General features: G+C 45.4%; 1 protein-coding gene across 2 annotated transcripts in view; it reads right to left on the bottom strand.

Moving 5' to 3' along the window:
• Positions 1 to 1,171: 1,171 nt before the first annotated feature.
• Positions 1,172 to 18,077, bottom strand: part of Chd1 (chromodomain-helicase-DNA-binding protein 1) — an 85,865-nt gene continuing 68,959 nt past the window's right edge. For both annotated transcript variants that reach the window (XM_050188881.3, XM_055077013.2), the window contains exons 27-33: positions 16,935 to 17,066; positions 15,283 to 15,461; positions 14,251 to 14,416; positions 13,104 to 13,360; positions 7,355 to 7,528; positions 4,916 to 5,029; positions 1,172 to 3,082 (exon numbers count right to left, since the gene is read on the bottom strand). In XM_050188881.3, coding sequence (XP_050044838.1) covers positions 2,770 to 3,082; positions 4,916 to 5,029; positions 7,355 to 7,528; positions 13,104 to 13,360; positions 14,251 to 14,416; positions 15,283 to 15,461; positions 16,935 to 17,066 — 1,335 coding nt within the window. In that variant the 3' untranslated portion in view covers positions 1,172 to 2,769. The remainder of the gene's footprint in view (positions 3,083 to 4,915; positions 5,030 to 7,354; positions 7,529 to 13,103; positions 13,361 to 14,250; positions 14,417 to 15,282; positions 15,462 to 16,934; positions 17,067 to 18,077) is intronic.

Genomic DNA, 18,077 nt, shown 5'->3' on the forward strand with positions numbered 1-18,077 from the left:
ACACCCTGTGTACACACACACACAAAGTTGTTTCAGCTAACTTTAGCCAGAGTTTAAAAATGTGCTGATGCACCAAAAGACGTGACCAAATGCATGTTGCTCACTTTTGTATGTAGGGTGCCATTCTATATTTTGTATTTTGGTAAATGAGATACTTAGCCAAGATTAATTAACGAACTTCTGAAGTAACGAAGTTAAGCAAAAAAAAAATCCAATTAGAACACTGTAAAGTGTTTTGCAAAAAGTCTGATTAATAAGTTTCCAACTTTCTATAAAGTATTTTTCAGCTTACCGCACATGCCCGCCAAATACAGAAAAATACCACGACATACCCGCCTGCGCGCCTTATACTTATTTTGAACAGAAAGTGGTCATTATAAACAGTTAAAGGAATCTTTTTGCTTCCTTAAAACGAGATTTTAGAAGCATGGGTTTCTAAAAGAACTTACGTGGACTGCAATTGCTTAGTTATATCTGTTAATATTAACAGTTTGTTATAGCGAGGTTTACCTGTAACCACATATGCAAAACTGAACATATTCGCTTTAGGGCACAAGTTAACTTGAAAAAGTTGTAGAGCGCACTCAGAAACACCCAATGAAGCTTTTTGATGACATATTTTAACTGTCTTTTATTTCCAGTCTGAAGAAAGCCCTTAAAAAAAAAAAAAAAGGATGTGGCTGCTCGGTAACACATCTGCATTGCAGCCATCTTGGTCCTGTCTCCAAAGAAAGAGGTTAAGTTAGCCTAGCCCATCTAAAAGAAATGTTTGCATCTGCACTCAATGCCAGTGTAGCTCATTTTATACTGCACTGCTAAATCTGTCTAGCAAAAATGCTAATGTGTGCTAGATGCCAGTCATTTATATGCACAAGAGATACCATCATTGAAACAACTTCATTGGATGTCTTGAGTAGATGCTAAGACTTTCAACCCTAAAGCAAATATTCAAATTTGTATAATTAAACTCAATTAGATAACTTTAATCACACTTCAAGAAATATTCTGAGCTACTCAGGACATACAAACAATATGTTAATGGTGTCATTTGCCTATCATGCGACTTTGTTTTTAAAGCATGGTTCAAGTTACATGAAACACCTTGTATACATGTATGTATGTGTCCTTATGGGTACGTGTGCATGCCAATGTTGAGAAAACAGCAAGGTGGTACTTTCATAAAGTCTTTTTTTTTTCTTCATGGCAAACATATTACAAAAATTGCTAAATAAACACTCTGTCTGTCTCTCTCTGTCTGTACAGAATTTTGGGACTAGTGTTTGGTCCCCAATAATACACTTCATTCCTTGCTATGTAAGTGATCACACATTATGTACACCATTCACCACAAAAGTTTTTGATTCCACTTGGCACACAAATGCCTAACTTCATGGGGACTTCAAGCTATCACATCAGCACAATGTACATAGTTCCACATCACTCAATCATGCAAATGAGGTCGCACTACGAAGATGTTCATGCAGAAAAAAAAAAAGTAAGTCTTTCTGCAACTTGATCACAAGTTCACTGGTGCTCGGGTTGAGACTTGTCTCATAAACACGGCGCATGTCACAAGGTTTTGACCATAGACACGCTACGCCTACTGCACGATCCCAAACATGCTACACACTTCACAAATCTGCACATGCAAAACCTTTCTCAGTTTTTCACAAAAATCACTGTGCTTTGTGTTGCTTGTAACTCAACTGAAGCACAGACATGCCATGTTTAATGTGGCACATGTGCAATCCAAGTGTCCTGTTCCTTGTGCGAATAGCAGAACCACCTTCGGCCATTGATGACTTGTGCAGGCTACTTGTGATAAACACGTGTTTGCTGTGTACAGCTCTGAACAAGGAAAATAAACTATCTACATGGCATATGCCCAACAACTCTTAGCTCAAGGCGACAGGAACTGCTCAGTATAGCCAACTTTGAACAAAATATGGCCTGTTTGACGGCAAATCACAGCGGATGCGGGCTTACCAACAAAGGGTCAACAAAGGCATGTCCCAATGCATAAGGATAGTGACACAAATCTACACAATCATACAATCCTGTACACTTTTGTCCAGTCCCATGGCCTGAACTTGCATGGAGAGATGCATGCCAAGAGACTCAGACCTCTCAGTAGTAACTACAAGTGGCATGGCTTCACGAAGTACTTTGCCAACTGTAATTTAAACAGCAAACACTGCTGTTAGCAAGCAGCATTGTCTCTCCAGCACCGCACGGTGAATCACAGATCGCCAAGATTCATTTCAAGAAGCTGGAATGCATTAGAAAAGGCAATAAGTGGCCGCCAACTTGTGTAGAGAGGCTGACAATCACTTGAGAAAATGCACAGGTCAACACAGTAGAGAGAAAACATCAAACACATTGTACAAAAAACGCTTCACCTCTATGACAGCACAACCTTGATGACCGATTGGCTGCACAATCTGAAGTTGTTCACACCATGGCACCTCGTGCATTCAAAGCAAGATGTCCAAGCACCACCACAAGAAAACGCAGGCCTCCCACAAGCTGCATATGTTGCACTGGCTTGTTTCTCCACCACAATAAATAGGTTCATTGAGCCAGCAAAGCTGTGGAGTGATCTAAAATTCCAAAACCAAGGTCAGAGTCTGGCTTCAGATGAAAGCTGTCTTGAAGATGCCAGCAGACTGCCAAGGTTTTAGCTCACTTTGCTGCCAAATGATACAGTGACTTTTGGCCGCACATCACATTGAAACATTGCAGAAGCCCAGGTCTTGGGTAGAATGCCACCTATACGTGCTTAGGAGGGGCATCAGGTGGTCGATCAAAGTGGCCACCACCACCAGAAGGCCGTGAGAAGCCGCCACTTCCTCCACTGTTGGTGCGTTCTTTCCGCCTCCATGAGTCTGCATGCCCTTGGTAAGGGCTGTAGGGCCCCAAGGGGCTTGTGTGGTGCTCGGGCATTGCGCCTGGTGGTGGTGGCTGAAGAGCACCAGCTGGCACTGGTACTGCTCCGTAACCACCCGCATAAGGTACCGATGATGCTGCCACTGGAGGCATGCCGTACTGCACAAAGTTGCCGACCCCACTTCCACCATGGTACCTGGAAACAGATGTTCAAGTAGGTGCATGAAGCACAAATTGGCTGCACCCAATTCCACCATCGTACCTGCAAACAGACATTTAAATCAAAGTTTCATACCTTCTTAAAGTAATTTTTGAAATCAAAAGAGTGGCTTGTTGGGCAAGTTGGTACATGGTACTTTGTAAGGTTATGGCAGCAAACACAAAGGGTGACTAGAAAATATTGAGGTAAGACACAGAAAGGAACAGCAAAGGTGCTGGACTAACATCTGATTTTATTTCTCAGAGACAGCCTCTATCAAGGCCAAATCGAGCATGCACGATAGCACCACAAGTGACTTCAAGGTAATCGTTCTAACTACACATGGCAATCTTTATGAAAAAAAAGGGGGGAGCTCTTTGCTTGACAGGAACACAGATGATGCACGCACTCACATGCTTGTTCCGCCAGAGTTTGTAGATATGAAAAGCTTGCATAATTCTCTTTCCTTTTGCATCTTGGCTTTCACAACTACTGAAATGCTACTGAAGATAGGGGCGCAACCACAATTTTTGCAGTGAATCCGTAGATTGTTGCCCATGCTTGTGGGAACTAAATGGCATGCTCACATATCCTATCATTAACACACCTTCCTGACCACCCTATGTACTCTTTACCACAATTTAAATTGCCTGCGGCAGATTGCATAATTTTAGTCTGAGCAGGATTACTGTATGACGTAGTAGTTCTGCGGAAACCCGCAAGGTGGAGAGAAGTAATGAATAATCCACCCGTTCGTAGCAATTGCTACAAAGGAAACCCATACGGGTTCCTCGAAAGAAAAAGCCTCAGAGTTGAAGAAAAATTCGTCCTGGTCCGGGACTCGAACCCGGGACCACCGCCTTTCCGGGGCAGCCGCTTTACCATCTGAGCTAACCAGGCGGCTAGCAGATGGCAGGGCGAAGTCGAATTTGTCTTCAACTTCGCCCTGCCATCTGCTAGCCACCTGATTAGCTCAGATGGTAGAGCGGTGATGGCTTCGATTAATGCCGTTTCAGTCCTGTGATCATGGCAAAATGTTAAAAAAATTGGGCGCTAAGCAAAGGCGTCTCATACTTCAGACGTCTTTATGCATTGGCTCTATGGGGTACATGGCGGTGCTGCAAGGGTGCCTGAATTATCAGGGATGTCCCAAAAATCGGTTGTTGACTGTGCACACAATTTTCTCTCTTTTAGATGATTTTGCATGTTGCTGCCATTTTATCTGACCACAAACTGAGTAATTCCAATACAAGATATGTTAGCAAGGATTAAGCTTTTAGCAAATACAACAGCCATTGTGTCTTCTTAACAAGCAAACTACTGGCTAAAGCTTCTAACACAATACTGTATTTACTCGCATAAAGAATGACCTCGCATACTGAACGCACCCCCCACTTTTCCGAGCAAAAAGTGTGTTTTTTCTATTCTTTGCATAATGCTCGCACCCTGAATTTGCTGCCATGAAGTAGGTGACACGGTACAATTTGGCATCCGACAAAAGCAAGTCATACGCAACACAATTCAACATCCGATGCATAGTGTTCAATGTGCCAGAACGGCAGCTGGATATAAGAAGTTTTGCTGTGCTGTAGCACCACATCAGACTCGTGGCATGGGATAAATCCAAGTGGGCGCAGGGAAAAAAATTGCTCAAAATTTTACCCGCATACTGGACGCACCCCTCAATTTTGTGCAAATTGTTCGGGAAAAGGAGTATGAACATTGTGCGAGCAAATACAATAGCTGTCATTAAATCAGCAGCACTTCAGAAAGAAACATAGGTTTGCCAGTGAAAAAGACAGCAGTGGTTTCAAGTGCAGTAAATCTCACCTTCGGTCTGGGTGTTGTGTCCTGGGATCCTTGTCTCGCTTGTAGGCCTGATCATCTACACGATTCCCCTGGTAATGCCGGTAGGGGTCATGCTTGTTGTAATCATTGTTATACCTGGAAGAATGGAAAAAGCAAACAACATACAATCGAATCCCGCCTTCAACGAAATATTTCCCATCAGCTAGCCATAGAAGTTTAATGCAAAAAAGTTCTCGGCACAACGAAAAATTTTTCGGGCTTGGTTTTCGCTTCAACGAAGTTTTCGCTCAGTAGATCTGGGTCTTAATATTTGTTTTGCGATAAAATAAACATAAGCCCAATCGTCTGCAATTTTTTGTACACCCAAGCCGCTTAGGTTCACCGAAAATGTGCGCCCACTACACCCTCGCCAATAAACAAACTCGTGGAGGGGCGCCATTGTTTGGTGGTGATGACGATGTGGCTAGAAGGCGCAGGCCCATTTTGCCAAGCGGGAGCCACAGCTAATTCGTATCCATCCTAGATCACACGCGAACGCTGGCGCAACACAGATTTTCATTTGTGCTTGTGCGCTCGACCAGCATGGCGACAAAGCGGAAGTTTCTTTCTTTGGAGGTGAAGGTGCGAATCATCAGCGAGGCTTCGAGTGGCAGAAAGAAAGAAGACGTTGCAGCAGAGTTCGGCATCTCCAACAGCACGCTGTCGACAATTTTGAAGTCGAAGGACGCGATCATCAGTGCTCTTTCTGTGGGGGCATCCGCCAAACGGAAGAAGTTGACTCAAGCTGCACACAAGCATCTTGAAAAGGAGTTTACATGGTTCCTTGACATGCGTGCCAAGAAAATGCCAATCAGCGGAAGCGTGCTGCAGCAAAAGGCACTGAACTATGCTCGGCATCGAAGATTTTAAGGCAAGCACAGGTTGGTTGGCTCGCTTCAAGGCCTGTCACGACATCATTGCGAAAGTGAGCGGCGCCATCTGCTTTGCCAGACATAATGAAAGAGTATGCACCGTCCGACATCTACAACACAAAAGGAGACGGGTCTCTTTTATGAGCTGCTACCCACAAAGACGCTGGATATGAAGGGCCAATGGTGCAGCGACTTGGGCGTCATCTGCTTTGCCGGACATAATGAAAGAGTATGCCCAGTCCGACATCTACAACACAGATGAGATGAGACTCTTTTATGAGCTGCTGCCCACCAAGGATATGAAGGGCCAACCATGCAGCGGAGGAAAGCACAGCAAGAAGCGTGTGACTCTGCTTCTCTGCACTAACACGGATGGCACCGACAAGCACTGCCCGCTCGTTATCGGCAAGAGCGCGAGGCCTCGCTGCTTCAAAGGCAGTAGGAGCTTGCTGGTAAGTTATTACGCAAACAAGAAATCCTGGTTGACGTGGACCATCTTCCGTGATTGGATCATAGCTTTCCACTGCAATATGAAGGTCCAAAACCACAAGGTGTGCTTACTTATTGACAATTGCTCAGCGCATAATGTTGAGGACGCTGAGTTGGAAAATGTGTAAGTTCGCTTCTTCCCCCCAAACTGCACTGCTTTGATTCAGCTGTTAGACCAAGGAATCAACAGTGTGAAAAGTGCATATCAGCAGCGGTTGATTCAGCGACTGTTGCAGAATGTTGACAATGGGCGGGAGACCAAAGTGGACTTGTTCATGGCCCTACAAATGATTGCCATGGCGTGGACAGTAACCCGGCGCAGCATAATTGAAAATTACTTTGCGCACGCCAGCTTTAAGCCTGAGGCTGAAGTGACGGCCAACTCGACAACGGACGAGGAAGACGACCGTTTTGGAGTGAAGCCACCTTCTACAGAAATTACTGCGGCGTGAGCAGCCGTTCAAGACACCATAAATGTACCAACGAACGTCACCATAGATGAGTACACTGCCGTTGACACGGACGTAATTGTTCATGAAGAGTTGAACGACGAGTCTATCATTGAAGAGGTTCGCCATAATGACGCGTCGTCGGACGATGAAAGTGATGCACAAGATGCATCAACCCCGCCTCATGCACTGGATGTAATGGACGCTTTTGATGTCATTCATAATTTCATTGGCGCCCACGAGGACAACATCGCAATGCAGCTGCTGACCGAGTGCGAACATCGCACCACGGCGATGATGACCAAAGGACGGAGGCAAACAAAGATGACCGACTTTTTTTGGAAATGAGTGACATTCTTGAGTGTGCAGTCAAATCAGACAGTGTATTGGGTCAGATTTCGCCACAACGAAAGGTAACTGACCTTTTTCGGAAATAAATTATGTTTGTGAGTGTGTAGTCAAATTTGACAGTGTTTTGGGGCAAATTTCACCACAATGAAATTTTCGCTTCAACGAAATTTTTCGCCAGTCCCGTGAGTTTCGTTGTAGCCAGGCTCGACTGTAAAACAATACACAGATGCATGCTCATAGGGCAATTTCGCACCACACACCTGTCCTTATAGTCCCAGCTGGATGCAGGGTTCTCGTGGTTCCACCGTTCTTGACCCTGCTGGAATGATGATGGTCGGTGGGGAGGGTGGTTGTAGCTGTTGGAGCCCTTCTGGTAGCCACTGCTACCTCGATCACGGTACGAACCACTGCTGCCACCTTTGTTGTGGCTGTTGCTGGAATAGTACAACATGATGCATGCTTTTAAGTAGAATGAATAGCACAAGGCAAGAGCAATACCAAGTTTGCACATGAGTTTCTCAATTTAAGAGGGGCTGAAAGAGGGGGCTTTCAAAGTTGTAGAAACTTTACCACATGCTTCTCGCATGTGAAAGGATGACACTTGGCAAGTATAATGACTTTGCTCATCAAATGATAAGCAAGAGCACTGCGCACATTTCTTATGCCATAGCAATTGCATGAACAGAGCGAGCCAGTGTATTGTGACATTACCACGCATCCACTTCCTGGGTACCTAAACAAGAACAGTTAACAGAAACAACCATTACGGTAAGTTACTTAAGATGCTCCGAAACATGCCAGTATTTTCTCTAGGGTTGTTGGAAGGTTGGGACCTATATTTAACGGAGAAAAAAGAAAGTATGAAATGTCATGCTAACATTAATCTTGACAACGGAACTACAATTGGTGTAAAGTTTATGTTCAACAATTCCCAGCTGAAGAGCCCACTGTGGAAAACAACAAATGCCCTGTAATGTTAGCAGCCACTGTGAAAGAAAACAGCACGCATTTTTACTGTGGTTGCCATTACTAACTCCACTGAAGAAAAGTACATTCAGAACCAGGGTGTATGTCAAGACTATAAAATGAAACTGAAAACAGGGACAGAAACACAAATAGCAAATGAAGGCCGAACTTCTATTTCCCAAATTTCACTCCACACCTCAACACTAGTGTGTTGGTGCGACATCATGGATATAAAGTATATTCTCATATTTGAGCCATTGTCTCGCAGTAAAAGTTCTTGTAACTTGACTAGTGATATCTTTGGCTCCTAAACGCTACAATGTAATCCATCTTTACCAATGAAAAATTAACTAGGCCTGAGCAGATGCTGTAACAATCTGTGATGTCATGGCAACCCGGTTAATAAACTTCAAGGTGGAGTTGCCACCTACCTAGTTCTTGCATTTTATCTGGCTTGCGTAAGGAAGCCAGATAATTTTCCCTAAGGAAGAACAGAACTGTGAATGACGAAGAACTTTGCCTAAGCTGTGACCTGAAGCCACACCCCAAAGCAGAATTTGCATATAACCAGCACCCTGAACTTACTGTTGAAATTTCTTACGTTTTTGATCTGGATTATATGTGAAAAATTACAGTATTAATGTGTTGGCTGTTGGCATTCTTGGGTACTTCAAACAGTGCGTTTGTATCTAACCGTTTTCCCACCAACCTGGGTCACCAGGTTGTCTGTGTTCGAATGGGCAGCGCATCAGCCTGCTTTGCTGAGAGAACAGGGTTCAAAACCACCCATTGGCACAACTTGGGTCACCGAGTACCAATGTGGTCACCAATGTGTATACGTACCACTCTTCACACAAACCTCTTTCAAACCGACATGGGTTACTATAGGTGTGGGATTGGGTACGTACCGTTGTTCAATGAAACGCTTTGATGCCAACGTGGAGCACTGAGTATGTGCCACTATGTCTATGCTGGTCTTCAATAAACCACTTTGGTGCCAACTAGAGCCCCTCCATCCGTGCGCCACTGCCGCTTTTTTAAGTAGCGACAACCTCTGATGTGCACCCCCTTTTCCCCTCACACCAAATCCGGTTCCAGCATTTCCGGTTTCAAAATTTTCGGTTCCGGCGTTTCCGCTTCCTGGAGTTGCGCTGCGGGAATTTCCGCTTTGACTGCCAATGGTGAGAAGACGCCCACGCATGCTTAGCAGGCAGCGCTAATCTGAGAAGCTCGCTCTAGTCCATGGTCTTACACCATGCTCTAGCCACTCCACCGAGCGTCATCCATGTGCATCTGCGTGCTTGTTGTGCGTACGCTGCACCCGCGCGCTTTGCCTGTCGTCCCCTTTCGCTGTGCTTGCAGTTTCTAAAGCTGTGGCGGTCACCATAAGAAGAATGCAAAGGGGACAAGCTGTTGTATTCCGTTGAAGTAGTAGTTCACGGTCGCTGTTTTCCAAATGCACCAAAAACGGTAGTGGTCTCCAAGCACCCAGGCACTACATTCCACTGTACGTTGTCTCTTGTGGCACAACCCGTCACAGGTTGACGCGAAGCAGCGAACACGACCAGATCGCCGCTTACAATATGCGGTGGTTCTTGGATGGAATCACATTTAACAGTTTAAACCACAGCTGGTGCAATTAAAGCCTCTCCATCGACGTGAAAGTAAACAACGCTAAAACACATAGCACCACTTCCACTCGGAACAGGAAGCTGAAGCTACAAAAGTTCCGCTTGACGCCGGAAGCTAAGGGGGTGAGTGGGAGAGGAGTGTGGAGGAGGAGGGTAGGTTGGCAGTACTTAACCTGGTAGGCAGTGGCGCGTGGTTGGAGGGGCTTTAATGGCAACTTGGGTCACTGGGTATGTGCCAGCAGGTGTGCGCTGCTCTTCAGTGAACATCTTTAATGTCAACTTGGGTAACTAGCTATCTGTCGCTGGGAATGTGCCACTCTACAATGACAAAAAAGATTCGTTAAATTTCTCCGATGCCGAGCTGAGTCGAAGCCAGGTAACAAGGGTTTCTCGAGGATGGCAACCTGACGCTTTAGCAGGCTGCGCCACAAATGCACTGGGTATGTGCTGCTTTTCATTGAATGACTTTCACGCCAACGCTTTAGAGAGCTGTGCGATGAATGCACTTGTGCCACTTCTTCAATGAACCTCTCGCCAACTTGGGTCCCTGAGCCCCATATTCACAAATGCATCTTAACTTGAAGCCCACGTTTCATCTAAATGATGCCTTTCGGGAACGATGCGTTTCCTTCAGCGCTGCAATCAATATTCGTCAGGCAGCGGAAATGCTCATGGGAGCTTGGTGGAACGTGAAGGCGTCCACCATTAGCAACTGCCGGCAAAAAGCTGGGCTTGTCAAAGCGCTTGTGCAGCCTGAAGATGACCTTGAGGTGACTGCCAACCCAGGAGACCTGTGGACCGAGGTTGCAGAAATGCTACCCGCTGTCTCTTTTATCGACGACTACATGGAGAGCGACAGTGCAGCACTAACGGCAGCGGACCTGACAACCGAGGAGATTGTTAACTGTGTGCACAATGTGTCCAGTGGCGATGATGACCCGAAGGAAGATGACTGTGGGTCACCGAACACAGAAGATGAAATCGTGTTGAACATTGATGTTTAGTGCACATGAACAAAGTCTGCACTTTCATCGCTCGGTGCAATGACATACCCGATAAGGTATTGTGCAAAGTGGAAGATGTAGACGCATTCCTAACCAGTCGTGTGTGCTGTACGCGCCACAAGAAAATAAATTATTTTTTTTTTTATTCTTCGACTAAAGCGGCTTTGCAGTGAGCGAAACATTTTTATTTGAGAGTATGCTCGTCTGCACACGCGTCTACAGTGCAGTCCACTTATAACGATACCACATATAACGATATATCGGTTATAACGATGGGTCGACATGAGAGTGTCATTTTATGCATTAGGTCTATGGGGAAAAAAAACCATTTATAACGATAGGTTATTCACCGCATATCGGATATAACGATCAAAATCTTGCAGTCTGGACGGCGTTTTCCATGGCAAATAATCGTAACGTTTGAGTTGCTTAGTTCCCTGAAACGAACGATGTCGAGGCGAGGCGATGTTTACCTCCGTAAGTTCGTATCTGCCGCCATTAGCGCTCAGCGCGTCTCGCCCCGCCCGCGCACGAGTAGGCGCAGCCAACGTTGGCGCAGCGCGCCACAAGATGGCGCTAGCTGCTTCATGCGCGTCGGCCACAGTCGCTCCGAAAGAGAGAGAAAGAAAAACAGAAGCGACAAGCAAAGCGGCGCGGTGGCGCCCGTCCCGCGTCTCTCTCGCGATAGCAGGCTGACGCCACCGAAGCAGCGTGCAACCAACGGTTCAACCCAGTTCGAAGATGGCGCCGACAAAGCGCAAAGCTGTGTCGCTTGACACGAAGATGGATATTTTGCAGGACTCTCGATGCGGCTTCAAGGTGAGCGCCCTCGTGAAGAAGTATGAGCTCGTCCAGTTAACGATATCAACCATCTTGAAAACCTCCGGGAGCACCGCGATTGTGAAGGCAGGAGCTATCAGCGGCCATTCCGATCAGCGGAAAAGGGGTTAGAGACCCTTTGTACGCCGATGTTGAAGAGGTGCTTTACCAGTGGTTCATCACCAATTGCTTCAAGAAGACGGGCTTTGTGCGTAAGGACGAACTTCCCCAACCCGCTGAGACCCACCCGGTGGAAGTCGCTGACATAACCGAGCTCTGGGAGCTCGTTCCTACTGGTGACACAGGTGGTGTGTCGAAGGAGGAGTTTTTGACTGCAGACAGTGCTGCCTCGTTCTGCGATGAGGTCACCGACGAGGCGATCGCCGCAGATGTGCTGTCTCGACAGACGCAAAGTTGTGCGACGGTGGCGACGGCATCAGCGACAGTGACAACGAGATCGACAGTGGCTCCTTGACCCCGACCACGATGTCCACGCAAAGTGCACTGTCGTCGATCGACTCCTTAATTGATTTTATGCATGCTAAAAGATTGCCGCCAGTGATCGCGCAGCAGCTGGAATCCATGCACACCGCGGTTGTGAAGCTGAAGCTGCCGCAAAAGCAAGTGCAGATTTCGGACTATTTCGGCGCGCCTAATCCTTCACACGGTCATTGGCGCTAGAAATAAAGTTTGTTTTTCACGGCCTACTGTATACATCATCTATTCTTTAGAGCAAGTAGCGAATTCGAGTTCAGAGCTGCAAAGGTAAAGAGCGCAAACGGGTATAAATTTTTTTTTTTTTATAACTGCAGTCCAGATATAGCGATCATCGGTTATAACGATCATATTTTTCGTCTTTCTCGATATCGTTATAAGTGGACTGCACTGTACTGCCAAGGTATGTCATTTTCATTCCTAGGTTTGACTACTGGCTTATAACCCCAGGTTTTTCATTACAACAATATTTCAAAATAGGGAACGATTTTCGGCGGTCCCGTGTGATTCGTTATATTGAGATTTAACTGTATGGGGATGAGTATGTGCCAATAGGTGTCCAACAAGCAGGGGGACGATTCTCAGCGTTCACGGGCTATGGCACGCTAAGCTTTTAGCCTTAGAGGCCATGCACTGAATTCTCAGCAGCGTCACTAGATGGCACAGCGTGTTCAGAAATAAGTGTGCGAAAGGAGACTGGCTGCTCCATGATGCATTTTCTCAGCGCTTTCATGCACTGGCGAGGCCATGTATTTCAGAGGCCAAGAGCAGGCTTTTCTGTGGTGACGCTAGATGACGCCGAGTGGTGTTAGGGAAGTGCAGTACGCCTCATACATAACAAGTTTCACATGGCAATATGTTGTGTCACTAAATTGTTACAAAGCTAAATGCATTACCGTTGACAGTCATCATGAAATGGGTTCAGTCAAATATGTTTTCATTCTGGCCTCTAGATTACATTGCGCTACTTTAAATTGTTTTATAAAACCTAACAACGCATAATTTTTTTGTTCAGAACTATTATAATTGTGGTTACATTACTTTCGAGCAAGGAACATACTACTGGCAACACAATGTATGGAACACTGCCTCACCTGCCACCACTGTCATTTCGTTTGTCCCGTGGTTTGTCCTCATGCGGTCGCTTGTTTGGTCTCTTGTGGTCGTCCTCGGAGTGCCTCTTAGTGCCATGCTGCCCACCGTGATGACTACTGCTGCCATACTGGCTGCTGCTGTTCTGACTGGAACTGTGCTGGCTGCTGCTCCCATGCTGTCCACTGTGTTGGCCGCTGTGGTGACCACCATGCCCACTTCCATGCAGGCTGCTGTGTGTACTGCCCGGCTGGCTTCCCTGAACATTTACAATAGGGGGCTTAGTGCGAGTGCCACACAGGGTGGCTAGTTGTATTAATCAATGATGAATTCTGGCTTCTTGCTCCTTTTTTTTTTTTTTGCCCTCCTTAGACACAACTGCTTCTGCTGCAGTCTTAAACTCACAATAAACAGAAAGGTTAAATCACTTTGGACTGCTAAAGTACAATACAACAAAGGAAATTTTATGCTTTCTCTATACTACATATTAATAGCAACTTAAAATGATGAACTTGCAACCCAAAACATTGCGCAAGTTTGACACTTACGAAGCCATGAGAAATTAGGTGCGCCAGCAAGCAAGTATTCCTGGACAGCTGCGATTACAAATTCACAGCAGCTCTATTGCCATCACCCACGTCAGCACAACATACTTGTGGATGTACTGCTTGCAAATGAAGGTGATTGATCTTGAACTTAGTTTGCATGTTTTTGACACAGTAGTATTTCAATACAGCAATGATTTTCGGTGGTCCCATGATATTCATTGTATTGAGATTATAGTACCAGAACACAGGAAATGACAGCGGAGACACAAACACTTGCGCCTTTTTGACTGTCCTGAAGTGTCTCATGTTTTTCGCCAAGCTTCCACACCAACTGGGCCAGCAAACACTCAAACACCCAGTCAGTTAAAGGTGGGCACAATCACAGCTCAAAAGCTTCCACCAAAATCTTTTCACTACTGCTTGTGATGATGTGAGCATAGACATTCTTGTGCCAGTTGAGCTAATTCACAATGCTGTTGTACTCAACTTGGCAACATGTCAGTCACATTTCTTTCAGGAGTGTAATCCACCAACCAAACCATGCTCTCTTTTCCTTACACATCTTTTGAAATTCGGTCACAGATCCCTGAGAAGAACTCACCTCATCATGCAGCCTTGGCCTCTTGTCATGCTCCTTCTTGTCAGAGTCTTTGGTGCGGTCACCAGATTTATCGGCACCTTCACTCTTCTTTTGTGCATGCCGGTACAGTCGAAATAGTGCCTTGGCATCCAATTCTGTGAACTTGGCCACAAACGACCACAGGTGGCTGTCACGACAAAAGAGTACAGTAATGTCAACATCTTGCTTTCAAAGTGACGGTTAGAAATGGTAGGTCCTTGACGAAAGTGCACCGCACCATGTTCAGACCCAGCATCACCATGGAGGAACTTCACTAGTGCCACTTTGCAGTGGGAGTGTGTAGGTTCAAGAAATTTTTTTACTGGACATATTGACAGATGGAGCAAATACTGCTGAATGCGAACATGGAAACAGGGTGCATGCCCAGTATGAGACAGTACGCAAGAAGCAATGACCTTAAAATTAAAATAAATTGTGGGGTTTAATGTCCCATTACTGTTTGCCTTTAACGTCCACCTAAATCTAAGTACACGAGCATTTTTGCATTTCGCCTTCATCAAAATGCAGCTGCTACTGCCAGGAATTGAACCCATGACCTTGTGCTCAGCAGCAAAATGCCACAGCCACTGGGCCACCACAGCAGGTAACGACTTCAGAACATCATGAGCACTATACTTGGTGACAATCTTAAGAAGATTACAAGCTCCACCCACAAAACTATACTGTATCTGCACTCTGTGCTTTTAAACCCCAAAACATAGTTCCCGAGAGATGACTATATTGAAAGTAGTAGTTCACCTCCACCTTGACATCGTAATTGACTGTCGCATCTGCAGACATTTTCTCTGCACTGGACTGCATTATTTACCACTGCATTTTTAGCCTGTCACGGACTGGCTGTAACATCCTCAAACACAATATGGTGGGATTCACAATTTGAAATGTTGTGATGTTCAACACACAAAGTAAAAAATTCTTGCCTTGTCAGACTGCATTACAGGCACGCTACCTTGCAAAGCAGAGTGTCCAACAAAAAAGAAACTGTACACTTACGAACGCCACTGCTTGGCCTTCTCTGGGTCTGAGTATTCGTTGCAGCACTCGTTTATGTGTTCGCCAATCTTCAGCAGACAGAGTCGCGTGTGGTTTACTTGTTCATCATCATTCATTGAGGAGTCTGGTGTGTCCAGCTGTTTGAGTGCCCGCTTCACTGGCCGCATCTTCTCCTTGCACTGAAAATAGCAAATTATACCTTAACAGATATCCTAGCACAGCAACACACCAGCTACAACAACCCGACCTCTATTAATACAGCAGAGCTTGACAACACAATAGGGGAAAAAAAAGAAGTGATCTATAGTCCTTGTAACCAAGCTGAAGCCTTCCTATTCTTTTCATCAGAATGTATTGATTGTGTCAGTGCAATACTCCATTGGTGAACACAACACAACTTCTGTCAAATCACTATGTTCTCTAGAACTCATGGTGAGGGAAATACAACTTTCCATATATCCATACCGTCAGATAGGCAAGACTTCGAAGACATCTAATAAACCTCTAACAGAGACTCACAACTACATGGCCTGCTACTGGTTGCAGCAGTGAACCTTGAACACAGCTGCTTCACTACTTCATACCCTGTTCTAGCGATATACAACCCCCTCCCCCCACATTTCTTCAAAATCACTGCCTCTGCTACCCTTACAACATCCAAAAAGTGTTACACTTAAACTGGAGTTATAATCTGCAAATGGGTATATCCGAGTACCACAAAAAAATGAAACACTACCTTACCCATGATAAATGCTTTGGCTGCGCACCCACTGATGTTTATAGTGCCTTCACTTAACATAATTCAGAGCACACTGGGCAATGCGAATACAGTAGACTTCCATTAATTGGACTCCAGTTAACCAAAGTTACCGGCCAGAGCCCATGTGTTTCTATGGGGCCAAACCTTCATTATTTCAATCCTGAATTTGGTCTTTGTTGAATAATACTAACTTGACCAGTCAGCACACACATGCCTGGCCCCTATAATGACTCGCAACAGCGACCCCTTTATTGGTGGTGTCTGTCTCAGAGGAGCTTAGGTGTCACTGAATGCGTTAACACACATAATCTCCTATTGAAAATGGCTATTTGCAGCCTGCTCTACGCAAGCAATAACCGTGACTCACAATTTTCTGGCTACAGTATTCACCCAATTCTAACATGAGCTCAACCCCCCCCCCCCCCCCCCCCCCTCAACCAGGTACCTATTGATTCAAGCTTGCTTTTTAGCACTCTTTGGCACAGATAATCCAAAAGGAACAGAGTGCCCATGCATAGCCAACACACAAGAAATACTTGTAATGTACTTGAAATAACAAAGTTTCTCCCGAACAAAGCCCTTCAAAACTAGTGACACAAATAGCGGGGCAACAATGCACAGTTCATATAAAATAAAATGCTATCACATGAGGATTGAAATGAACAAGCCTTTGCATTTCTAATGCTCAACATTTATTACAACAGTATGATCTAGTGTTTGGTACGAAGCAGTAGGACTTGAGCATATTTAGAAACTAGCTATAAAGTGAGTGCACACCTTACTGTGAAGCAACTGTATACTAGACGTGCTGCAATTAGATTTTTCCCATTTCCTGCAAATCTTTTAATTGACACTGGTGGTGTCTCTTTTTACATCTAAATGGGCCACTAACCTCATTGAACAGCTGCAAGTCCAGGTCACCAGTGGCCTCAATGACTTGTGGTGCAGCGTTGGCAGTGTAATGCATTGCAGGCATCTCCTTCTTAACCTTCGGGGGCTTTGCACCCTCCAGGCCACCTTCTTGCTGTGGAAACAGGAAACAATTCATTGGCACTGCCTGCTGCTGAGCCTTAGAGCTAATATCACCCCCACCCCCCATCCGATGTTCCATCATTGAAAGCCCACTCCTTTACATGTGGCACAAAAACACAGAGAATTGAGACACACATATAGGTGCCACACCAATGCTGTGCTGATAGCGACACTAGTATGCGTCTCGTTCTCTGTAAGCTGTCTGCTTCCTGCCATTGAAAAGATTGTACAATAAACTACACCAAGCAGCAAGTTCTTTTGACCCATTCCTGTATTACATGGGCCAAGTGCTAACAATGACCGCTAGGAATATATTCGACGACCAATTCAGACTCCATGAGGAATGTAAATAAGTCTGAACTATCAAATAGCTGAAAAAAAACAAATGTATTCAAAAAAGAACACTTTCTTTACGTATTAAAGCTCCTGTGCAAGGAACAAGTGGTCAATGCGTTGCTGCAAGCACTTCTGCTTATGTGCAACCAAGTCCACCTGTATTTCTGCAAGTTTTGTGTTGTTACTGTATGCTGACGCAACAACCTCAAAGGCTTGAGTCAGATCCGCATATCAAGGCTCCAGAGTACATGGCACATCATCACTGTCAAGTCAGTCGCTCTTTGACTGTAGGAGAACTTGCTAAGTTATTTCATCATCGTTCAGTTCAGTACATGACAAAACTGCGCTGTCGATGTCAGTCTTCAAACGTAATTGTGTCAGAAATTGGCACACCGCAGCCTAGCACGTCATCAATGATGTCTGCATTTGAGCTCGTTGTGGTAGGCAGCAGTTCAGTCTCTTCAGTTGCAGAGTCAGGCTCATTCGGACTGCCGACTCAAGACTAATTCTAAGTCTGACTGCATTCGGTGCAGCCTGTCTGTAACTTCACGAGACAGACTTCTTGGAGCGAGCAGAACGCTGTCTAAACAAACACAGAATGGCAGAACGCTGTATGGAACACAATCTCAATAAACACAACGGAGATAGTGGGCCATGTGCGAGGGTG

The sequence above is a fragment of the Dermacentor andersoni genome, chromosome 2 (genome assembly GCF_023375885.2).
Source record: "Dermacentor andersoni chromosome 2, qqDerAnde1_hic_scaffold, whole genome shotgun sequence".
Lineage (NCBI taxonomy): Eukaryota > Metazoa > Arthropoda > Arachnida > Ixodida > Ixodidae > Dermacentor > Dermacentor andersoni.